This window comes from Mobula hypostoma, chromosome 7 (assembly GCF_963921235.1).
Source record: "Mobula hypostoma chromosome 7, sMobHyp1.1, whole genome shotgun sequence".
Classification (NCBI taxonomy): domain Eukaryota; kingdom Metazoa; phylum Chordata; class Chondrichthyes; order Myliobatiformes; family Myliobatidae; genus Mobula; species Mobula hypostoma.
Genome location: NC_086103.1, coordinates 84,931,199 through 84,957,717, shown reverse-complemented (window position 1 = coordinate 84,957,717; position 26,519 = coordinate 84,931,199). Strand labels below are relative to the sequence as shown.

The 26,519-nt window shown below is 41.6% G+C and overlaps 1 protein-coding gene across 1 annotated transcript in view; it reads left to right on the top strand.

The window, feature by feature from the left end:
* Nucleotides 1-11,538: 11,538 nt before the first annotated feature.
* clint1a (clathrin interactor 1a) overlaps nt 11,539-26,519 on the top strand; it is a 199,601-nt gene continuing 184,620 nt past the window's right edge. The window contains exon 1 of the mRNA XM_063053688.1: nt 11,539-11,762. Coding sequence (XP_062909758.1) covers nt 11,719-11,762 — 44 coding nt within the window. The 5' untranslated portion in view covers nt 11,539-11,718. The remainder of the gene's footprint in view (nt 11,763-26,519) is intronic.

Below are 26,519 nucleotides of genomic sequence, written 5' to 3'. Positions count from 1 at the left end.
AGAGACGAGGCAAGGCTTGGCAGGAGGCAGGAGGCAGGAGGCTGGAGTCTTCAGGCTTGAAGCTAGAGACTTGAGACTTGAGGCGAGGCTTGGCAGGAGGCTGGAGTCTTCAGGCTTGAGGCCAGAGGCTAGAGGCTTGGCTGAAGACTGGAGGCTGGAGGCTGCTCCTGGGCAGGGAGCAGATCACCACCCGACGGAGGCAAGGGACAGGAAGGGACAGAACCAACCGCAGGTAACGGCAAGATGGCCTGGCTTACCCGACGGAGGCAAGGGTTAGGAAGGGACAGAACCAAATGTAGGTAACGGCCAGACGTCCTGGCTAACCCGACGGAGGCAAGGGTTAGGAAGGGACAGAACCAGCTGCAGGGTAATGGCAAGACAGTCTGACTTACCCGGCGGAGGCAAGGGACAGGAAAGGAGCTAGGTACGGGGTGGCACCAGGACAAGACTGAAGGCGAGATGAGGCGAGAGTTACCAGCAAGACCAGGCAAGGCTTCAGGCAATGCAAGGCAAAACAAGAACTTCAGTCAAGGTGAGAGTTACCGGCAAGGCTTCAGGCGAGGAAACAGAAGGCAGAGGAAGGGATACAAGGAATAAGGACAAGAACAATCCAGCAGCCACACCCTGGTCTCTGAAGGTATTTAAGCAGCCAGCCCCAACAAGCATCAGCTGCCTCAATTAGAGCTCAACAAGAACAAAAACAGGGTAGACAGGAAAACCTGGAGCAAGGGTCGATGGACCGGACCATGAACTGGAATACGGACTTCACGGACCGGACCATGACACCAGGATAATCAAGGACACGACCCACCCAGCCAACACACTTTTCGTCCCTCTTCCCTCCGGGAGAAGGCTCAGGAGCTTGATGACTCGTACGGCCAGATTTGGGAACAGCTTCTTTCCAACTGTGATAAGGCTGCTGAACGGATCCTGACCCGGATCTGTGCCGTACCCTCTAAATATCCAGACCTGCCTCTCAGTTTTTTTGCACTACCTTACTTTCCATTTTTTTATTTTCTATTTATGATTTATAATTTATTTTTTAAATATTTACTATCGATTTGTAATCCAGGGAGCAGGAAGCGCAGAATCAAATATGGCTGTGATGATTGTACGTTCTAGTATCAATTGTTTGGCGACAATAAAGTATAAAGTAAAAAGTAAAGTAATATGATAGAATTCAACCTGCAATTTGAGAAGGAGGAGCTAAAGTCAGATGTATCAGTATTATAGTGGAGTAAAATGAATTACAGACGCATGAGAGAGGAGCTGGCCGAAACTGATTGGAAAGGTTACTAGCAGGGATGACGGCAGCCCAGCAATGGTTGAGTTTCTTGGAGCGATTCAGAAGGCACAGGATAGATTCATCCCAAAGAAGAATAAGTATCATAAAGGCCGGATGACACAACAGTGGCTGACAAGGGAAGTCAAACCCAACATAAAAGCTAAAGAGAGGACATATAATAGAATAAAAACTAATGGGAAGTTATTGTATTAGGAAGTTTTTAAAAAAACAACAGAAAATACCAAAAAAGCCATAAGGAGTGAAAAGATGAAATATGAAGGTAAGTTAGCCAATAATATCAAAGAGACTACCAAAAGAGTAAAAGAGAGGCGAGAATGCATATCAGACCACTGGAAAATGATGCTGGAGAGGTAGAAATGGGAGACAAGGAAATTATGGATGAACTGAGTAAGCATTTTGCATCAGTCTTCACTGTGGAAGACACTAGCAGTATACTGGATGTTTTGAGAGGGTCAGGGGGTAGAAGTGAGTGTAGTTGCGAATACTAGGGAGAAGGTGCTTGGGAAACTGAAAGGCCTGAGGGTAGATATATCACCTGGGCCTGATGGTTTACACCCCAGCGTTCTGAAAAAGGTAGTTGAAGAGATTGTGGAGAGATTCACAATGACCCATCAAGAATCATTCGATTCTGAAATGGTTCTGGAGGACCAGAACACTGCAAATGTCACTCCGTTCTTCAATAAGGGAGGGAGGCAGAAGAAAGGAATTTATAGACTAGTTAGCCTGACTTCAGTGGTTTGGAAGATGTTGGAGTCGATTGTTAAGGATGATGTTGCGAATTACCTGGAGGCACATGATAAAATGGGCTAAAGTCTGCATGGTTTCCTTAACGGAAATTCTTGCCTGACAAATCTGTTAGAATCCTTTGTGGGAATAATAGACAAAAGAGAATTGGTGGATGTTGTGGACTTGGATTTTCAAAGGGCCTTTGAAATGGTGCCACACATGAGGTGAGGTTGCTTTGCAAGGTAAGAGCCCATGGTATTAAAGAAAGATAATAGCATGGTTAGAACATCGGCAGATTGGCAGGAGGAAAAAAATGGGAATAAAGTGAGCCTTTTCTGATTGGTTACATTGACTATTGCTGTTCTACAGGGCCCAGTGTTGGGACCATTTCTTTTTACATTATATGTCAATGATTTGGATGATGCAATTGATAGCTTCATGACCAAGTTTGCAGACAACATGAAGAGGGGCAGGTACTGTTAAGGAAGCATGGACTCTGCAGAAGAACTATCAGAGTCAGAATCAGAATCAGGTTTATTATCACCGGCATGTGACGTGAAATTTGTTAACGTAGCAGCAGCGGTTCAATGCAATACATAATCCAGCAGAGAAATAATAATAATAATAATAAATAAACAAGTAAATCAATTACGTATATTCATTTACAATTAAGTATAAAGTAGATTAAAAACCGTGCGAAAACAAGAATACTGTATACTTTTAAAAAGTGAGGTAGTGTCCAAAGATTCAATGTCCATTTAGGAATCAGACGGCAGAGGGGAAGAAGCTGTTCCTGAATTGCTGAGTGTGTGCCTTCAGGCTTCTGTACCTCCTACCTGATGGTAACAGTGAGAAAAGGGCATGTCCTGGGTGCTGGAGGTCCTTAATAATGGACGCTGCCTTTCTGAGACACCACTCCCTAAAGATGTCCTGGGTGCTTTGTAGGCTAGTACCCAAGATGGAACTGACTAGATTTACAACCTTCTGCAGCTTCTTTTGGTCCTATGCAGTAGCCCCTCCATACCAGACAGTGATGCAGCCTGTCAGAATGCTCTCCACGGTACAACTATAGAAGTTTTTGAGTGTATTTGCTGACATACTAAATCTCTTCAAACTCCTAATAAAGTATAGCTGCAATCTTGCCTTCTTTATAACTACATCGATATGTTGGGACCAGGTTAGATCCTCAGAGATCTTGACAGCCAGGAACTTGAAGCTGCTTACTCTCTCCACTTCTGATCCCTCTATGAGGTTTGGTATGTGTTCCTTCATCTTACCCTTCCTGAAGTCCACAATCAGCTCTTTCGTTTTACTGATGTGGAGTGGTGCCGCAGCAATAACCTGGCACTCAACTAGTTGGCATATCTCACTCCTGTACACCCTCTCGTCACCACATGAGATTCTACCAACAATGGTTGTATCGTCAGCAAATTTATAGATGGTATTTGTGCTATTCCTAGCCACACAGTTATGTGTATATAGAGAGTAGAGCAGTGGGCTAAGCACACACCCCTGAGGTGCACCAGGTTAATCGTCAGTGAGGAGGATATGTTATCACCAATCCGCACAGACTGTGGTCTTCCGGTTAGGAAGTCGGGGATCCAGTTGCAGAGGGAGGTACAGAGGCCAAGATTCTGCAACTTCTCAATCAGGATTGTGGGAATGATGGTATTAAATGCTGAGCTTTAGTCGATGAACGGCATCCTGACGTAGGTGTTTGTGTTGTCCAGGTGGTCTAAAGCCGTGTGAAGAGCTATGGAGATTGCGTCTGCTGTTGACCTATTCTGGCGATAGGCAAATTGTAATGGGTCCAGGACCTTGCTGAGGCAGGAGGTCAGTCTAGTCATGACCAACCTCTCAAAGCATTTCATCACTGTCGACGTGAGTGCTACTGGGTGATAGTCATTAAGACAGCTCACATTATTCTTCTTAAGCACTGGTACGATTGTTGCCTTTTTAAAGCAAGTGGCAACTTCTGCCCATAGCAGTGAGAGGTTGAAAATGTCCTTGAATACTCCCGCTAGTTGGTTGGCACAGGTTTTCAGAGCCTTACCAGGTACTCCATCAGGACCTTCCGCCTTGCGAGGGTTCACCCTCTTTAAAGACAGCCTAACATCGGCATCTGAGACGGAGATCACAGGGTCATCAGGGATTTTCACAGCTGTAGTTGTGTTCTCCCTTTCAAAGCGTGCATAGAAGGCGTTGAGTTCATCTGGTAGTGAAGCATCGCTGCCATTCATGCTATTGGGTTTCGCTTTGTAGGAAGTAATGTCTTGCAGACCCTGTCAGAGTTGCCGTGCATCCGATGTTGCCTCCAACCTCATTCGAAATTGTCTCTTTGCCCTTGAAATAGCCCTCCGCAAATCATACCTGGTTTTCTGGTACAGGTCTGGGTCGCCAGACTTGAATGCCACAGATCTAGCCTTCAGCAAACCTCCTGGTTCATCTATGACTTTTGGTTTGGGAATGTACAGTAAATCTTTGTGAGCACACACTCATCCACACAGGTTTTAATGAAGTCGTTAACAACTGCAGAATTCTCATCCATGTTCAAAGATGAATCCCTGAATACAGTCTAGTCCACTGATTCAAAGCAGTCTTGTAGGCACTCCTGTGCTTCCCTTGTCCATACCTTCTTGGCCCTCGCTCCTGGTGCTGCAGTCTTCAGTCTCTGCCTATACTCAGGGAGTAGATGTACAGCTAGGTGATCAGACTTCCCGAAGTGAGGGTGCACAGTAGGCATTCTTTGTGGTGGTGTAGCAATGGTCCACTGTGGTGTTTCCTCTGGTACTGCAAGTGATCAGTTGACGGCAGTTGCTGAGTGATTTTTTTCAGACTGGCCTGGTTAAAATCTCCCTAAATGATGGTGAAGGCATTAGGGTGCACTGTTTTGTGTATGTTGATCCTTTTGCTCAGATCATCTAAGGCCTGCTTGACATTGGCCTGAGGTGGAATGTAAACTGCTACCAGAATGACCCCAGAGAACTCCCGTGGTAGGTAAAAAGAATGGCACTTTATTGTTAGATATTCCAGGTCTGGTGAGCAGAACTGGGACAGCACTGATATATTTGTTCACCAAGAAGAGTTGATCATAAGGTATACTCCTCCACCTCTGCTTTTGAGAGACTCTGTAGATCTATCTGACAGTGTATAGTAAACCTACCGATCTGGATTGCTGCATCCAGTACGGAAGGGGTTAACCAGGATTCCGTGAAACAAAGGACACATGCGGTCACAATGTCACTCTGATTCTGCACCCTAGCTTCGAGTCCATCGATTTTATTCACCAGAGATTGCACATTCGCCAGCAAGATAGTCGGTATAGGGAGTTTAAGACCCCGTTACCTTAAACACACTTGTAACTCTGCTCTACACCCGCGCTTCCTTCGTGGGCGCTTTAGACCACAATCGGTATTGTTTCCGTCGGCTTTAAGCAATGATAGTTCATCTAAACGCATTAAGACATCTTTGTGGACTTACTGACCTTGGAAATAGTTGTGCTTTTTAGCTGTATCAGGCTGAAACGGGACTATTTAATTGTATCCATTGAGAGTACTGCTGTTAGTCAAGTCACGCCTAGGCGCCCTGGAAGACTAGGTTAGGAGAATGAGCAAAGAAGTGGCAGATGGAATACAGCGCTGGGAAGTGTATGGTCATGCACTTTGGTAGAATGAATAAAAGTGTAGAATAATGTCTAAAGGGAGAGAAAATTCAAAAATCTGAGTTGCAAAGGAATTTAGGAGTCAAGTGATGAAGAAGGCAAATGCAATGTTAGCAAGCATTTCGAGATTACTAGAACATATAAACAAGGATGTAATGCTAAAGCTGTGTAAGGCACTGGTGAGGCCTCACTTGGAGTGTTGTTAGCAGTTTTGTACCTGTTATCTGAGAAAGGATGTGTTGACATTAGAGAGTCTTCAAAGGAGGTTTATGCAAATGATTCCAGGATTGAAAGGCTTGTCATATGAGGTGTGTTTGATGGCTCTGGATCTGTACTTGCTGGAATTGAGAGGGAGAATCTCATTGAAACCTATCAAATATTGAAAGGTCTGGATAGAATGGATCTGGAGAGGATATTTGCTCTAATGGGGGAGTCCAGGACCAGAGGGTACAATCTTAGAATTGAAGGACGTCCATTTAAAACAGAAATGAGGAGGAATTTCTTCAGCCAAAGCGTGGTGAATCTGTGGAATTCATTGCCACAGGCTGCTGCAGGGGCCAGATCATTGAGTGCATTTATGGTGGATGTAGATAGAGTCTTGATTAGTCAGGGCATGAAAGCTTACAGGGAAAGTGCAGGAGAAGGAAATGAATCAGTCATGATCAAATGGCAGAGCAGAATTGATGGTCGAATGGCCCAATTCTTCTCCAATGTTTTATGGGCTTTTGGATGTACATGTACTTTGATAATAAACTTACCGTGAACTTTGATTGTGCGGTAGATACTGGAGATCCGAATGCCGAAAGTAAAAATTTGCTGAATTCAGTAAGGTTCTGGAGTCTGACCTGCTGAATTGACTTCCAGGTTTTATGCACACAACGCTATTTCCCAGTCAGAGATTAATACGAGAATAATTCTAGCGCCAAACATGCAAACCCTTTTGAAAAATGTATACCGTACCTAATTGGCACAGCAATATGGACTGAATTTTCGTGGCTCTTGACCTCACTATCTACGTTGTTATTACATTGCATGGCAGTGAGCTATTACACTTTATTCTGCATTGTTATTATGTTACCTTGTTCTATCTCAATGCACTGTGTAATGATTTGATCTGTATAAACAGTAGGCAAGACAAGCTTTTCACTGCATCTCAGTACATGTGAGAATAATAAACTAATTCTACTTCCAAAATTGTGTCATTTTCCGTAAGCTCATACTGAAGGGATGATTACTCAGACTGACTTTCGGAGGCAGTAAATATTTCTGCAGAGAACTGTTGAAACAAGAACACTGAAAAAAAAAGCATTCAATTTGTGAAGATAGTCTTATATGAAGATCAACAAGAAGAAATGTTGAGAGGAGTGAAGAAAAAAAATTCTTGGTCTGCAACTGACAGAGGAAAATGTTTTCAAGTTGGATTTTCTCATTGTTGACAACTGGATAATTTTTTAGAATTGTCTGACATACACGTCCTCAAATTCCCACAGTGTTGAGAGAAAATGGAACTGTGTCCTGGAAAATAAATTCAATCTAGAATTGAGCAAAATTATATCCACTTCCAGGCTATTTTGAATTAGGGAGAATTCAACCCTGGTTTCCCATTAGCATTAGATCATTGTCTGGGTGTGAAATTCCCTCAAACTACGTCAATAATTGTGGAATCCCCAGTATTAGTTATTAGCATAATGATTAGAAAACCAACAGTTCTACTTCATATACAAAGCAACTGGGTTTTCTTAACTCTGCTTGTACTTAACACTGAGCCTTTAATGCACCTTCAACAACTTTTCTACATTCAATGAATGTTTAATTACACCTAACGTTTTCTGGTTGGGATGACAGGAGACTGAATCATAAGCAACAGGACATTGTAGGCAACCATGGAGATCACGCAGATGGAGGGAAAAAAGAACTTAACTTCAGAGTTTATGGTCTACCAAACTTATAGCTATACAGTACTTCTCTGAGAAGCAGTCCATGGACAATTATCATCAAGATTTATAACTTCCTGTGAGCTCAAATGCTGTGAACGTAAAGGTTAAGGGCATTTTTAGTTTTCTGGCTTCAGGATCATTTCAGGTTGCTGCCACTAATCATGCCAAATCTCACTATCTGGGGCTCATTGTTGCTTTATGGAAGTCACTTAGTCTCCGTACTTCCAGAGTGAAGGAATAGTTTACTTTATCTGCAGTTCACAAAAGCACAGAGATTTACTACCATTCAGTCAGTCAGTCAGTGGGTGCCGTCCCGAATCCGGGGTTGGCTGCTATGCACCTCCATCTTCTTCCATCTTGCGACAGCACCAAGTACAGCCTCTCCTCCAGTTGTTCTCGCTGGCCACCTTGGCACCGCCCATCGCCGCCCCCGCCGAACTCGAGCCCGAGGCTGTGTCGGCTTCCAGCCGCGGCCGCTTCTTCGAGCTCCGCCCTTCCTTAGGCAGGGTCCTTGGGCAGGTCCAGGCACAAGGTGCAGCACCCAGGTTCATCATATCTCTTCTAACTAGGGGCATAGCATACGATTCGTAGATATGTGGTGAGGCTTTAATCTCTTCCACGGAAGATAGCCGTTGGCTCACAAGGAGTTCATCTGCCCTTTGTCAAACCTTGTTTTTTTTAGTCCTGCTGGGTGTCCTCACACCCTCCTCACCAGACTAAGTCTGGTGAGGGAGCCAGCCCAAGCTGCCGACTGCCCCTGCTGAATCTCTCCGAGTGTCCGGCGCCCGACCGAAAACCATGGTCGAGCGGCCGGCAACCAAACCGGGGGCTTGTACTACCACGACAATCTTCCAAAAATGTAGTCATATTGCATTTGTGTAATATTACATGGTTCCCTTTGGCTACCTTCTGCCACAACTGGACAGTGACTATGACCTTTCTCTGAATATTGCTCTTTGACAACCTGCCCAGAATCCTCTAGTAATACTGCCCTGCCCCTCGCCCACTAAAGAACTATCCATCCTTGAAGCAGCAGGGCTCCTCTGCAGCTGGAAGAGTGCTGGTTGTATTCTGCACATGAACCATTCAAAGGTGGTTTCCAAGGTCACGGCTGTGAGGCAGTGAGCAGGAAAATGAGACCTTGTCATAGAATTGTGTACATTGAAGCTGGTTCAGTGTGACATTTCCCTGGGAAATCCCACAAAAGTATTCTGGTAACCCCATATTTGAAGATTGGGATTTTAACCAGACTTTTAAAAACTGTTTAAGGATGAGGTTCAACACTGTTTTTGTGCACATAATAGGAAAGGCATTTCTAACATGATAGTTGAAGCAGAACACCCAAAGTTCAAACCTCATTGTAAGAATTAAGTACATAGCTGGGGTGATTTTTTTTGTAAGCCTGATTCGATTAGTGCTGCTCACTTCAGTGGTAACAATGCAAAACATGTTTTTACCCAGATTGCACTCACAAGCATTTCAGGTGAAATTTCACTGATCACAAAAGTCTGTGGATTCTGTGCATAATCCAAATTCATGCACCTGATGTTGGATGTAGACGTAGTGACTTCAGTGTTCATAGTGTCCATTTCCTATGTAAACTGGAATTCAAAGGACTGCCATAGAATAGTCTCAGTTGAACTAGCACACTGCACAGTTTGTGACTTTGGTCACACTCTGCTGATATGAGGAGACCTGTTTGGTGACTTCAAACCTGGTAACAGGCTGGTCCAATATTTTTCAAAAATTCTAAATCTGCAAAAATTTACTGATTTCTCTCTCTCTCTCTCTCTCTCTCACCATTTACCTGCTGATATTCACACAAGTGCTGGAAGTGCCGGACATATAGAGAATCAGTTGATTATTTCCTGCCATCTTGCATCCACACTGCTGTCAATGTGTGAGCAAATGTTGTCTCTAGAACATCATGCGCTCTCTGTCTTACTATTTCTCACTCTTAGTAGATGTTTAAAATGAGCTTAAAGAAGAAACATCGAGAAACAGAAGGAAGTGGAGAAACTGCACACTGTATTCAGTGGAAATACTCACAATGTGTGAAAAATGATCACAACCGTGCACAATCCCGTGGTTGAAAAATTACAACACATGAGTGTATTACAAATATAAAAGGGTCTCTGGATATTAGAAAGCCTCTCATCAAAGTTCAAAGTAAATTTATTATCAAAGTTTATATAGGTAACCATATACAACCCTGAGATTAATTTTCTTGCAGACATTTTCAATAAATCCATGATTGAATAATAACCTTAATAAAGTGAAGTTATCACCTTTGGTTTAAGAGCTTGATGGTTGAGGGGTACTAACTATTCCTGAACCTGGCGGTGTGAGTCTTGAGGCCCCTGTACCTTCTTCCTGTTGGCAGCAGCGAGAAGAGAGCATGACCTGTGTGGTGGGGGTCCCTGATGATGGATGCTGCTTTCCTACAACAATGCTCCGTGTAGATGTGCTCAATGGTGGGGAGGGCTGTTTGAGGCTTCTTGTTAAAAATTGTGACAAAAGGTATGAATGATCTTCATGGTTTCCTGTATATGATACATTAATGTTGAAGTTTGCAAAACCAGATTGCTCTGTTGATAACCACTTGACAATGGATACAGAGATGCTACTCGATGTTCACACACGGAGCTCATTAAGAAAGGGCTGGACAAAAGACAGTGCATTGGCACACCAAAGCAACAGCTGACAATGAAGAGCTTTGATTGGCCAAGGAACTTGGAGACTTCTACTTTTGCAGGAACCATTCACAGAATATAGCTTGAGATTCAAGTCTCGCCAGCTCCTTACATCTAAGTTTATCACTTTACAAGAATAAGGGAAGAAACTTGATCATCATCTGTTTTGTTTTGATGCCTACCACCTTAACTACCAACCATAGCTCCACTCCACACCACCCATCATTTCAGACAACCTCATAGAGTTCCAGCATTAGCAATACCATTGTATTTAGTTCAACCTCAATGTCAGGTAATAGCAAGTTTAAATTTTATCAAATTTTTCTGAAAAAAACTCCAGTCTTGGTGAACTGCGGAAATTGTCTTGCCAGCCTAGAACATAAACCTTATTTCCAATAGACTGAACAGCTGTCTGATATGTGAGCTGTGCCTATACGTCAACTTTGAGTGATTCATGTACAAGGTCACCTAAAAGCCTCTGAATATCAATGTTTACAATGACTAAAATGGTTTTCTATGTTTAATCTAAACAGCCAATCTCATATTTTCCACATTATATTCCAAAATGGAAAATACATTTCTCTCTTTCCCCGTTCTGAGGAAAGATCTTCAATTAAAACGCTTTTCTCTCCACAGATGCCTTTTGACCTGCTAAATGTTTTCAGATTTTCCTTCACATTTTCAGTATCAGTGGTTATTTGATTTTCAATTAATGGAGAATAAATAATTTGTACCAATACTATTTGTGAGGCCTAACGTGAACCCTTCGGCTGCCACGTTTACCACAGCCGTGACGACACATCGTAATTGGCTGTGAATCACTTTGGGACACCCTGGGGTTATGAAACTATCAATGTGAGTTCTCAATGGAATTTAAGCGGGAGCCCCAGCCTATTAAAATGTGAACGAAACACAACAATACTATGTTTTTTTTCGGACAAAAACAAAAGCTATCAAAAACTACATTCGAATATAAAAGTTTCCGACAACACCAGCTCTTCATGTTTTCTTACTACCTGTCATGGGAGTAAAAGGTTGAAGGGATCGTGTAGTTGTTGGGACTTGTAGTTTTAAAGGCGGCTACCTAGCATGTTTAATATGAATGCTCCTGTAATAAACTACAGCTCCCGGAGTGCTGCGCAGAACAGGCGCATGCGTTCCGTGGGTGTGTGTGTGACGTGAACGGTGGTTGGATCGTTGCGTTACGCGCTGACGTGTGAGGTTGGCTGGTAACCGGCAGGTCGAGGCCCTGTCTTTTTGTTGAGCAACTCCTGGGCCGCCAATTGTCGGCTGACTTTGTCCGAGCGCTGGAGTTTGACGGGGGGCGGGTGGCTGTGTTCCCCCGAGTGTTTTCTAACGTCGGGGGCTGGAAAGCGTGGCCGTTGCCTGAGCGACATGATGCTGAACATGTGGAAGATGCGAGAGCTGGTGGACAAGGCGTGAGTAGATGTTCTAACGCGCGTCTGTTACTGACAAGACGGCGGGCCCCAACTGGGGCCCCACGTCAGCGGCGGCGGCAACGACTTCGGGCAGATTCTCTTCCACCATCCGCAGCAATCAGTATCGACCTGGCTCGGCGCCCATTCCCGTCCGCTTTGCTAGTGCCCCAGTCCAACTTTTGGCAGCGTTGGGCCCGCCTGCCCCCGGGTTGCGCTGTATTTGTGATTTTTGGTGCAGAGCCGCACCTCGCACCAAGTGTCTACCCGAATTCCGGCGGAGCCTGAAGCTTCGATGCCCAAACCAGCGCTGAGGAAGTGCGGCAGGTTTCGTGGTGGAATCTTTCCGATCTGAAGTTGCAGACTAAGGTGTCATCCGGAGGGAGACACTATACAGGCACTAAGTTAAAGAAATCCCTTTGAAAAGAATCTCAGGGACTCTGGTCAATATGTGGACCAGATGAACTTCAGCTGAGTCTGTGTTCAAGTTCATCAAGTCCACTTGTTAAGCAACTACACTTTGGGACAGTTAAATATTGTGGACATCTTGATGGCCTGCAAGTCTGTAAATTGAACTTTTTTTGTTTTTTGTATTTTGTTTAGGTGGCGAAAGTCCATTTTCCTCGATTTTTTTTAGTCTTTATAATTTTTGTACTCAAATAGGGACCTGTAGTTCTTCGAATCAACGTTATACTTAAAGCCTCAGTGTCTCTAATCCGTAGCAAGTTGGACAGCTCAGTGCTTTTAACCAGCACATTACTTTTGCTGTATGTAGACCAATGTAATGCAGAACTTTTGTTATTAGAATTTGCTGAGATGTTATATGAACTGAATAAGTACTATGCACCAGTCTTCATTGTGGAAGACAGCAGCAGCATGCCAAAAAGTGGAAAATTATTCTGGGAGCAGGAGTGTAGTCACTATTACTGATGAAAAGATGCTTGGCAAACTGAAAGGTATGAAGATAGTTAATTAGTCATTTGGACTACACCCTCTCCCCCCTCCCCCCACCATGTTCTGAAAGAGGTAATTGAAGAGATTGTGGAAAGTATGAGTAGTGATCTTTTAAGGATCACTAGATTCTGGAATGGTCTGGAGGACTAGAAAATTGAAAATGCCTCTCCAAAAGACAGGAAATTATAGGCCAGTTAACCTTACTTCTGTGGTTGGTAGGGTTGGCGTTATTAAGGATGAGTTTTCAGGATATTTTGGAAGCGCATGATAAAATAAGCCAAAATCAACATGGGGAAATATTGCCTGACAAATCTATTGGAATTTTTTGAACAAATAACAGACAAGGTGGACAAAAGTGTCAGAGGTTGCTGTTTACTCGGATTTTCTGAAGGCCATTGACAAGTTGATGCATGTGAGGGTGCTAAACAAAATATCCCATGGTATTATAGGAAAGATACTGGTATGGATACATGATTGGCAGAAGGCAGATAGTGGGAATAAAAGGGGCCATTTCCAGTAGGCTGCTGGTGTTATTCTGCAAAGCTCTGCTATTTTTCATGATGATGGCTTTATGGTCAAGTTTGCTGATCATGCAAAGATAGGTGGAGGGACAGCTAGTGTTGAGGAAGCAAGGCATCTGCAGAAAGAGTTGGACAGATAAACAGAATGAGCAAAGAAGTGGCAAATTGAATACAATGTAGGGAAGTGTCTGGTTATGTACTCTGGTAGAAGGAATAAACGTGTATGAGGAGCATTAGGCCTATAGTTGCTGGAGGTTAGAAGAATGATGTAAGATCTCATTGAAACCTTTCAAATATTGAATGGCCTAAATGGAATCAACATGAAGAGGATGTTTCAAATAGTGGGAGGAGTCTAGGACCAGAGGGCATGGGCTTAGAATAGGATGTATTTTTAGAACAAAGATAAGGAATTTATTGAGCCAGAGAGGGTTAAATGAATTAATTGCCACAGGTGGCTGTGGAGACCAAGTCATTTAAAGCAGAGGTTGATAGATTCTTGATTAGTAAGGATGTCAGATGTTGTAGTGAGATGCCAAGGAGAATGGAATTGAGAGGAAATATAAATTGGCTAAGATTGAATGGCAGAGCAGACTCGATGGGACAAATGGCCTAATTTTGCTTCTGTGTCTTGTGGTCTAATGGGTATTTTCCTGTTTACTTTCGGTGTTGATATTTAGTTTTTTATGTACTGTATAGTTCAGACTGTACAAACCAGTTTTAATTTTGTGTAGCCTATATGGAATATTCTAAATGTCCACAGGCACCAATGTGGACATTAAGTTTACTAATTTAGCTCTCACCCTTTCGCATTTGGGCAGGAAAAAAGTAGAGCTCTTTGCATTCTGGAGCCTTGCCTTCAGAATGTAATTTGTCATCTCTTGTATGTGAAATGATAAATTTCAACAGATCTGTGTTAACATCTAAATCAAATATAGGCTCTTTATTTCAGACAAAATAGCATTGACTGTACTTTCATAATGGAGCTCAAATGAAGAGTTCTTTAAGTATCAATTACATTTGTTTATATTGACAATAGCATGGATACAGTGGGTGGAAATAAGCATGTACAGTACTGTGCAAAAGTCTTGGGCACATATTAAAAAAATCTGTAAAATGATGCTTTCAAAAATAATGAAATGAGAAGTTCCTAATATCAAAAACACTATAAAGAGCAGTAAACAGTAACAAAGCTAATTCATATCAATACTTAGTATGAGCACCTGTTGCCTTAAAACCACTCTTGGGTATACTGTTTTGCAGATTTTTAAGAAAATCAGCTGGTAGGTTGTTCAAAGCATCTTGGAAAACTTGCTTTGGCTGTCTTGCTTGCTTCTGTCTATCCAGGTAATCGTAGACAGCCTTGCTGATGTTGAGAATCAGGGCTCTGTGTAGGCTAAACCATCTATTGTAGAACTCCTTATTCTTTTCACTGAAGATAATTCCTTATGACCTTAGCTATATGGGGTCACTGTTTGGACCCATCGGATGCCTCCTTGATAGTATTGCATAATAGATGAGAATCTGCTTGCACTTCTCAACATTGAGGATTCCATTCATTCTGACCAGATCACCAATTCCATTTGCAGAAGTGTAGCCCCAAACCTCTACCATGCTTCACTGTTGGCTGCAGACACTCATCCATGTAGTGCTTTCCAGTTCTACTATGGACAAACTACCTCCTGTTTGAGCCAAACATTTCAAATTTTGACTCATTAGTCCAGACCACTTGCTGCCATTGTTCAGCACCATAGTCCTTATGTTTTTGTGCACAAGTAAATCTCTTGAGTTTGTTTTCACTGTGGACGAATGGCTTTTTGGTAGCATGACCACTTCTGACAAGACTTCTCCAGACTGTAGAGGAGTGCACTTGAGTTAGAGTGGTTTCTGTGAATTAGAGCTGATAGCAGTGCTGGACTGCTTCCTATTTAGAAGGGATGTCAGTGTGATGTATCTCTTGTCTGCTGCGTTCAGTTTCCATGACCGACTACTGTGTTTCTGGTCCTTGACCTTGCCTGTTTGTTTGTACTTATTCAGAAGAGCTTGGACAGCACATCTTGAAACTCCTGTCTGCTATGAAACTTGTGCTTCGGAGAGATCTTGCTGATGCAGAATGACTACCTTGTGATTTGTTGCTATGCTCACTTTTGCCATGGTGTAAGAACTGATAATTTGAAGGTTAAATGGTCACATCTGCCACACCCTCACTGTTTAGTTTGGTTGACCTTCACCCAATTTGATTCCTTCTGCCTCCATTTCTGTTTCAGTTGATCAGTTTAGTCCTTCAGTTCGTTATGTCATTGATCATTAGCACCTGTTATCTTTGTTTAATCATGTCCTGGGCTATTTACTTCTAAAGTACTGAAGTTTTTATTTGATAGTGGTATTTTTTTTTCTCAAAATACAAAAAAAAATTCTATAATATTTAATTTTTTTGGAAATCTAAAATTTACTCTTTTCTACTGACATGCTAATGCAGAAGACAGAAGTAAATAATCGAAAATGCAATTTACATTTTAAAAGAAGCTAGGGTAGTTAAGACTTATGCACAGTGCTATATGACATAGAAAAATATTTACTTGAGATCACCTTCAAAAAGCAATATGCAAAGTGCAATTTGCATATAGGCAAATAATAAGAATTAGTTGTGATGTGTTTTGATCATTTAAACTGAGTTAAATGTCAGATACACACACACAATGTTGATGGAACTCGGCGTTTGTGGAAATGAACAACCAGTCAACGTTTTGTGCTGAGACCCTTCATTAGGACTGGAAAGGAAGGAGGAAGAGGCCTAAATAAGAAGTTGGGCGAGAATGAGGACAAACTAGAAGGTGAGGGGGAATGAAGTATGAAGCTATGAAGTAAGATGTAGTGATAAGTGGAAAAGGCAAAAAGCTGGAGAAGAAGGAATCTAATAGGAGTGGAGAGTGGATACTGGGAGAAATGGAAGGGAGAGTGGCACCAGATGAGGTTCACCCTGATCACCAGGAGATAGATTCCTGTTCCGACATGTTGGTTCATGGCCTCATCATCTGCTGCGATAAGGAAACTCTCAGAATGGAAGAGCAACACATCAGATTTTATCTAGGTTGCCTCCAATCTGATGGAATGAATGAATGAACAGTAGTCCCCCCTTCCCCCCCCTTACCATTTCCCCACTCTGGCCTCTTACCTCTTCTCACCTGCCCATATCACCTCCCCCTAATGCCCCTCCTTCCTTTTCTCCCATGATTTGCTCTCCTCTCCTATCAGATGCTTTCTTTTCAAGCCCTTTGCCATTTCCGCTTCCCACCACCCAGTTTCTTACTTCTACCCCCCCACCCCCCAACCTTATTCTGGCTTCCTCCCTCCTCTTTCCAGTCCTGATGAAGTGCCTGGGCCCAAAATGTCGACTGTTCATTTCCATAGATGCTGCTGTTGATTCCGCCAGCATTTTGTGTCTTGCTCTGGATTTCCAGGATCTGCAGGATCTCTTGTGTTTGTGTGGGAGAAATGCCAGAAAGACACTGGGATTTGGGCATTGTTATCCTGAGTTAATTATTTTCCGTTAGTGATTCCAGCTCCTTCATGCACCTAACATGTTGCTCGGTATAGATCAAAAGTAGATTTTACTTAAAATGTCATTATTCATAAATGTACTTTGGAAGAGTGATCACTAGATCCAATCCTTTAAGCATCGTTAACCTTTTCTTCAGGAAAGGTTACCACAGTCTAGAACCTGTCATCCATATGCTGACATTCCAGTAGTTATTTGGATTATATTTGTACTCATCACAGATCTTCATTTCATGAAGATACATCTAATCTTTTACAGGTAGTAGGATGTTATTTCAGTGGAACTGTTTCATCATGAGAAAACAAAAATGATTTATTCTTCCTAACTGTGCCATGAAATTATCAGATTTGTGTAGCGAGAAGCATATTGTTAGAACTGGGGTGAATGATTAAGGTTAGAATGCACCTTTGTACTTAATGACCACTACTGGAAGCCTCAAGATGAAGAAGGAATTGAGCTCCTTTATATGTAAAGAATGTGGCAGAAAAAACTAGTGTAAGGCAAGATGATGTTGACAGATGGGTGAAAGAAGTGAAAATATTTCAAGGTGTGTTGTCGTTACTTTTGGAATGCTTCACATTGCATTGTGTATGATGGTAAATACAATAGATTTATTGGTGATTTGATTTCTACTTGCCATTATCAATTTCATAATTTACTTTGTGTAGTTTTGATTCTTAATTGCTGCAGGAAATTATGCTATGAATATGATGAACAGTCTCCTTAAAATTGTAGTAATATGCAATACTTCAGATTCAGTTATTTATCACGTGCATTGAAACACTGTGAAATGTGTCATTTGCAACACAATCTAATGAGGTGATGGGGCAGCCTGTAAAGGTTGCCACAGATGTACTTGAGGCTAGAAAAGGACAGTGGTGTGCAGATTGATTACTCTGATTGGACTGGGACAAGCTCGCTCTTAAATCTGGATGAGATCTGTTGCTGTGTTTTTTTTTCCTCTTGTGGTAAGGTGTGCCCAGAGTTCAAAGGTTTGTCCTAACCAAATCGGATACATTGGGTAAACTGGTCCTTCCGGTTTTAAAGTTGCTATAAAGCCAGTGTTGCAACATGACAAAGGTCATCTCTAAACAAGTTTTGGGATTCCATATTCTAGATGAGTCAGTAAGCCTCATACTCTGCATAATCTAGGTTTAATTTTAATTTGCCTTTTGCTAATATGGACTGTTATGTTACTAATATGAATCAATTCACTGAACTGGCAATTGAATGTAAGAAAAACAACTGCATTGTCACAACTTTAAGCTTTGAACTGAGTAATGGGATAGCAATCTGATCTGTAGAGTGACTTTGTTTTATAAAACAAGTGGAAAACTTTCATGTGTTCTTTCTCATTCTCATAAAATTTAAAATGCTCGATTGACCAGTAAGGAATTATTCTCTTTAACTTCCGCTATCTCCAAAAGGATCCCATCACCAAACACATCTTCTGTCTCCCCGCCACCCCCCCCCCACACACACACTTTCTGACTTTCTGCTTTCCACAGGGATCACTTCCTACTTGACTTCCTTGTGCATTTGTTCCTTCCCACTGATCTCCCTCCTGGCAATTTTCCTTGCAAAAGTGCTGCACCTGCCCCTGTATCTCCCCTGTCAGTACCATTCAGGGCCCCATATAGTTCTTCCAGGTGAGGTGACACTTCATATATGAGTCTGTTGGGGTCACCTACTATATCCAGTGCTCCCGGTGTGGTCTCCTATATATCTGTGAGACCTGACGTAGAGTGGAAGACCGCTGCTCCCAGCACATACGCTTGTTTGCCAGAAAAAGCGGGTTCTCCTGGTGCCACCCATTTCAATTCTACTTCCCATTCCATTCTGACGTGCCAGTCCATGGGTGGAGAAACACCTTGTATTCTGTCTGGCTAGCCTCCAAACTGATAGCATTAACATGGATTTCTTGAACTTCTGGTAATGCTACCACCATTTCCCATTTTCATTTCCCTCTCTCACCTTGTCTCCTTACCTGCCCATCACCTCCCTTTGGTTCTCCTCCCCCTTCCCTTTCTTCCATGGTCTTGTCACCTCCTATCAGATTCCCCTTTCTTCAGCCTATTATCTCTTTCACTAATTGACCTCCCCCCTCAGTTTCACCTATCACTTCCTATCTTGTATATCTTCCTTCCCTCCCCCACCTTCTAACTCTGACTTCTTGTCTTTTTTTTCTCCTGTTCTGATGAAGGGCCTTGGCCTGAAGCACCTACTGTTTACTCTTTTCCATAGATGCTGCCTAGCCTGCAGAGTTCCTCCTGCATTTTGTTTGGATTCCAGCATCTGCAGATTTTCTCTTGTTTGTTAAAGGAATAAGTCCACTGTCTTTGGCAAGGAGATAATTTTTTGGGATGCAAGCAGTGCTGGCATGACCTGCATTATATTACTATCCTCATTTGCCACTGAGAAATAATGATGTTTAAGTTGCTATGTTCCTTCTCATGAAGATACTCTTAACAATGTTATTGGGCAGGGAGCTGTAATACTTAGACCCAGTGATGATGAAGGACTGGTGACATGTTTTGAAGTCATGATAGTGTGCAACTTGGCAGTGAAAATGATCTCATGTCCTTGTTGACTTTTGTCTTCTTGGTGATAAAAGATTGTAGCTTTGCAAGCTGGTGATGGAATAGTCTTAGTAGTAATTGTACCACTTTGTAGGTAATATTCCACTTGGCTGTAGACCAAAAATTATGCTGAGAATGTATGTTTATTAAATGGGATCTACTCATATGGGTTGCTTTGTCTAGATAGTGTTGATTTGCTTAAATGTTGATGGATGTGCACTTATCCAAACACCTGGAGAGTTTAATTTCATTCCTGATTTCTACCTTGTGAATTGTGGAAAGGCCTTGTGTCGGAAGGTGTCTCCTGCAGCAGGATATCCTATTTTGCTACTTAAATCACTGATGCAGTTAAGTTCCTGTTCAGTGTTGATGGTGAAGGACTTAACTTTCATTAAAGTGGCCTATCCCATTTTGGCACTGACCATATTGTTGGTGATCATTGCGTGGCACTTCGTGGATGAATGTTGCTTTCCACTTACTTGTGTATGACTCCATATTAACCAGGTCTTGCTTCATGCAGCTAAGTACTGCTTCATTTTCTGAAGAGTTGCAAATAAAATTGAACTATTGGACAGCAAGCATTCCTACTTCTGACCGTAAGGGACAAAGGCAAAGTTTGGGATGATGCCCTGAGGAACTTGATCCAGAATAATTAATCTCTTAATTCCTTTATAGGAGGTAGGGCTTCAAATTGTGGAGTGTTTTCCATTGACTGTAACTTCAGGGTCCCTCGATGTTGCAACTGGCCAGTTGCAACAATATCAATTACCCTTGATATCAAGGGTAGTTCACTTCACTTCACGCTTTGATGCAGGTTAGACTGAGTCCGTCAGGTGGTCCTGACAAAACCCAATCTGATGAGTGCCAATTAGTAGTGTTGTCAATGACATTTTCCATGATCACAGATTTGAGAGTGGATTGAATACAATTTGTCCTGCTTTTTGCAGGTGGGATATAACTGGACAATATTCCACCTTGTAAGTATATTGGGGCAGCTTGGCAGTAGAAGGTGCAAGATCTTGGAGCGTAGGGTTTCAGTGCTTTGGCAGTGATGGTTACATTGGTGTTGTAGTATATAGAGCTCTTAAAATTTTGGTGTCGTATGTATTGTATCAAAATTGTTCAAAGTAAATTTATTATCACAGTACATACATGTCACGACATAGAACCCTGAGAATCTTTTTCCTGTGGGCATAAATAGAATAGTGACTATAAACAGGATCACTGAAAGATCAAGTAGAGCATAGATGATAAACTGTGAAAATGCACAGTTAAGACTAAGAACTTGGAAGGAAACTTTGATGGATCACCTAGGCAGTACTTCTGCTTGAATATGGTTGCAATTGCTTTAAGTGTTTTTTCCCCGAAGCATTCAGTAGGTATAGTTCATTTACTGAAAGCAATTTATCAAAATTTGATAGGTTGTTCTTGGGTTGCCAATACCTAACTTTTTTTTTATATTTGTTTAGAGTTGTAGCACGGTAACATGCTCGTGTGCCCTCAATGAGCCTGTGCCGCCCAATTTTACCCATGTAACCAATTAATCTACTAACCTGTATGTCTTTGGACTATGGGAAGAAACCAGAGGACTGAGAGAAAACCCATGCATTCACAGGGCAAACAAACAGGCTCTTTCTGGACAGCAGTGCAATTGAACCTGGGTCAGTGATGCTATAATAGCTTTATGCTTCCCACGACACTACCTTGCGCATATGCAGTATGTGTACACCATTCTATATGAATGAGCTCTCATAATATAAGTAAATTCAAAAGTCCAGCGTACATTCATTTCTATGAATGATAGAACTCTGTCCACACCAGAAATTGTACTTTTATCAGTTTTGTGTGCTTTTGATGCTACTAGGTATGGTTATCATATTGAATATATTCTAACAAAAGTGATTTATGGACAAGTTACTTGTGAATGGACTGTCAGCAACTTATTGTTGCTGTTTCATTTGTAAGTAACTAGATGTAGTTAACTATTTGAGGCAGTGTGCTTTAATCTTTGTGATTCTAAAATTTTGGACTTCATTATTAAAACTTAGAACTAAGACCATACTTAAGGCTAAATTTGTTAATACTGAAGCATAAAGTAAGATTGTTATTGTACACATATTTTGCAAATGTAGCATGATGAATGTATGATCAGTATATCTCCGAAATCAACTTCAAGAAGTCCAGCTTTAATTTTCCTTTCTTGCTGAGTGCAATACAGGTGTTAATGCTGATCTTTCTCGATTCCAGTTTATATTCTCTGTACCTATGAAATTTAGCAGTTGGTTGCTTTTCTTTGTTGCATTTTTCCTGATTCTAACCTAATCCGACTATTGCCTCAGTTGGACAGTGAAGGAATAGAGGGGAAAATACTTCAGCCTAAGTTGCTGATGGTGATAATTTATAGATAAAATAATTTTATAATATGGAGAATTGGAGTACTCCACTAAATTGAATTGAAGCCAGGGGTGAGGGACATAGGCATATGTTGAGCATAATCTTTGTTTTGTTGGTTATGTCACATACCCTGTGAAGGGAATAAAGAACCAACAGAAATGGAAAACACTTTGGAGTCCAGTATTGCTATTACCTAATAATATTAGTAACTACGCAATACAGTAATATAAATGTAGATAAATCAAACAGGTTAGCAATGATTATATAAAAGTAAGTGTGGAATATATATGAAAATCAAGCTTCTTCAAGTCCAGGCATAAAAAGATACAGTCTTATGATGATGAGTAAAGTTCGGTTCGTGGTATTGAGTTGAGTAGTGATGGAGAGAGAGATTTGAGTCTTCAGGTGAGCTGACGCTGTCGATCTTCTCGTTGTCCTTCGAAATCCTTTAAAAGTCACCGACTGTGACCACAACAAAGTTTTTTCTGTGGTGGAGCTATCACCCAAGTGAGGGTGGACACATGGACAACTCCCCACCAGTCAACCCCTTTCCTTTTCACTGCAAGAGCCACTGATCGATCCTCCAAAACCCACTTTTTCTGCGGGCACAACGAAGCTCATTCAGTGTCCAAACATGTGTCTGAGGTCTATATCATCTGACCTTCTATTTATCTCACCGTACTAAGCATCAACTGCCACTCAAATAACTCCTCCTTCCTTTGTCTATTTAAGAAATGTACAAGCATGCCATGTCCTTGAGAAGTATCAACACGCTGCCGAGAAAATCATAACATCAATTGTCCATTAAATAATGCCGCCTTTGGTCACCATAGCAACTTATGAGCTGCTCGGTGCCGTCTCCAACTCAGCAGAAATCCAAAAGTTACTTCCAGTGCCTTAAAGTGACAGTCCAACAGTTAGTCTTCGTCGCTGTCTCTCGCGTGCTTCAAAAGCACAGTTCATAGGGGTAATTGAGCATGGTTTATAGGGTAATTCAGGACCCCGTCACAGTTACTTTAATTTTTATTTTTGAAAAAGAACCATTTTCCCAATGAATGTGTTTGTGGTAAAAGGGTAGCTAATGGCAGTCAGGCACTTGATCCATTCCGGTTCAAACTTTTAAGAGCTCTTATTGATGCTTTTAAAACTGTGATACTGGATTGTAGCAACTCGCAATCGAATGCGTGTTGCAATACTTCATGTGAATTTCTAGCTGTCTTTCTGCTAGGTTACATGCATGCATAACAATGTGCTTTTATTGCATACTGGAAAGGTTGCTTCCTCAAAAGAAGGTTACTAATAGAGGATTGCACTTGACACCTTTTTTGAAGTGGAGTAGTTGTATATTAAGTAATCTCGAAACATTACCTGCAAATTTGTTCAGATGTCTAATGCCATCATTTTCACCTTCTGACGCAATTCTGATATTTTAACAAATCTAGAAAAATGTGTTGTCCTATTCTTAAATTGCACCATGTTGTCTTACATTCAATTCTGTGGGGTTGTGCCTGATTTCATATTCAAATAAATATTACACACTTTAACCAATTGTTCACAAACCTAAAAACTGAGAAGAACTTGTGGTTGATAATAAAGGATGCTTAATGCTCTGTAGCCTGACATAAATTGGCCTTAATATTTTGATTGGAGTGTAATCATATTAATTGTTGACTACCCTTTCACTGGTTAAAAGAAAAATGAACCACTGGATTTAGATGCTGGTATTTTCTATCCATATATTTGAACAGCACACCTGACAATCAAAAATGCATAACCCAACTGACAAAGTATTTTCTCAAGCAGTAGAAAAAATGATTATTTGTTTTATGTTCTACTGATCCCCAAACTGGCAGTAATTCAAACATTATTTGTTAAAGATGGCCACAAGAAAAAAGCTGTGAGAACAAATTGTGTTTTAACTTCTCAAGGTTAATATTCACTTGAGTGAATCAAGCTTGTTAAATTCATATTTCGGAGTTTGTTCCGGTTACAAACAAACTCCAAGATGTTGAGAATCAGAATCAAGTTTACTATCACTGATGTATGTTGTGAAATTTGTTGTTCTGTGGCAGCAATGCAGTCTGTGCAAGGCGCACAAAGTTACCCTACATTACAAAAAAAACCTGTAAAAATAAGAGTAGCGAGGTGGTGTTCATAGACTTCAAAACTTTGGGGCAAGATGGTGCCAGTGTACCACACTCCCTCGGTTGACATCTTCCAGATAGCTCATGAAAATGTGTTTTTACTTTTTATGTCTGTTTTTCACCTTAAGTGTATTTCTGGAACTGTTAGAGTATGCAATTTGCTGTTTGGAGATTGTTTGAGTGATCCAGCGCTTTGCTGTTTCCGAGAAGATTCTGGGAAGTGAGTATGTACTTGGATGGCCTCGATGCGAAGAAACTTTGAGACGGAGTGAGCTGATGTTCGACACCCATTTCGCCAGTTAAAGCGTCCAGTAATTGCCGATTAAACGCCAAGGAAGATTGAGACATCAAGGCGAATGCGGAAAGTGAGAGAGAGTTCACTGCCTGCCTGCCTTTTGATCACTGCCAGACAAGGAATCTGTGAGTGGCCCATTGCTGTGTGGTTTGCTTTGGCTGGCAGGTAGACCGCTCTGCCTCGTGTGGTGTCGCCCTCTTTCGATGAATGTCGGTGATATTGGAGGATGGTATCGTGGTTCAGCATTTATGGATTGGACCATTGTGTTTATGGACTGTGGAATTTTTCAGACATGTTTTTTATATTTGTTTTATTGCCAGTTCTTTTTCCATTTTGTTGTGCAAGGGGAGGGTGTTTGGGAGTTGATGTTTTGTTGTGTTTGTTTTTTTCCGGGAAGGTGTTTTTTTCGGGATTTATATTCCTAGTTCTGTTTTGTGCTGGGATTTGGGTGGATGATGATTGGGATGCCGTTTTTTTTTTGTATGGGTTGGGTGGGTTTGATGTTTATGAATGACTTTCATGTTCCTTCTTTGTTTGGTGGCTATCTGGAGAAGACAAATTTCAGACTTGTATATGGATACAGGCTTTGATAAGAATAGAACCTTTGGAATCTGTTCCTAAAGCATTGACTGTGGGTCTTATGCCATTTCTGATGCTAGTACTGAGAAGGAGATGTGTCCTAGACAGTGATGTTTTGAAATGATGGATGCTACCACCTTGAAGATGTCTTTGGTGGGGAGGCTTGTGCCTGTGATGGAGCTGGCTGAGTTCATAACCCTGTGCAACCTCCTTCAATCCTGTGCATTGAGCCTCCACACTAGGTGGTGGTACAACCAGGGAGAAGGCTCTCCACGATATTTCTAACCCACCCCTCCAGACACGCCCTATCTCTAACAGACACTCCTGTGCCTGGTGTCACTTTATGGACATACAGATCCTCACTGACATCAGAAAACACTGTTGGATTAGTCACTGCTCCATCTCAGTGTTATTTCTCCTAATCTCTCTTTTCTTTTGGTCAGGAGGATTATCCAACTGACCAGAAATTCTTAAGTACTGTATCTGTAATTCGAAATTGGTTAACTTTGATCAACTCTAAGCTCCAACCCTGAGCTTGCTTCATCAACTGGTGGTGTGCAATCTTGACCTGGATCTAAGCTTTTGACTATATGTTCGTCTTCCACACCGGTGTCCACCCTTGATACTCCCATCAATACTTCTATTGCTTTTAAACACAACTGTTCTAATAACTTCATGGCAGGACTCTCACTTGAGCTTACCCAAAACACTGCAACCTAATTTCGCAATCTATACAGGTTCATTCATTAATCAGTTGTGCTTGCTTATTTACTTCACTACAAAATGGTGGAGCAACTCGGCAGGTCAGGCAGTATCTATGGAGAGGAATAAACAGTCAAGATTTTGGGCTGAGACTCTTCATCAGGACTGGGAAGGAAGGGGGAAGAAGCCACTATTAAGAAGATGTGTGGAGGGGAAGGAGTACAAGGTGGAAGGAGATGGATGAAGCCAGGTCAGTGGAAAAGTGGTGGGTGAAGTGAAAAATTAGTATGTGATAGAGGGAAAAAGTAGAGGACTGAAGATGGAACTGATGGGTGAGGAGAGTGGACACCAAAAGTAAGTAGTTGCTTATTAATGTTGACAGTTTCAGTATCTTTAATGGGATCTTTTCTCCCATTAAGGTAGATTGTGTGTAATCTGTATCAAAACTGTGTTCATATTTTACTATCATTTGGTCATTAAAAGCCTATCTGTAATTCTAAAATTATTAAGTTGTGCTTTTTTTAGTGAGGGTGCCATCCTTGTGTTGCTTTTTTCATCTGGATGTGTTTCTTTCCTCTCCTGAATGAGCTAGCTGTGATTGTCACGTCTGCTTGTCCTAGTTTCCTCTGGCAGCACAATGTTTTTGTTCTCTCTCCTTATCTTTTATCAATTCATTTCAAAATATTAAATAGCTTAATCAAATCACTCAGTAATCTATAGAATCTACAAACTGGCTTAATGCAATTTCCTCATGATTTTAACTATTGGTGATTTGGAAATGTTTCAGTGAAGTTCCACTTCATTTTCCAAGGATAATCTGGTGCATGCAAGACTTTGATGCTGGATGGTCAGATACTTCTGGATTACTAGCCCAAAACATTTATAATTCTTTGGTTAGACATTACACAGTGGTGGAAAGAGGGCCCTGGTGTCTTTCAAGAGTCCCCGGGAAGAATCACCCGGTGAACTGGTGCGAAACCAACAGATATGTCAAATAATCAGAGTGCATTATCAGAGACTTACTGTAATGTGACAT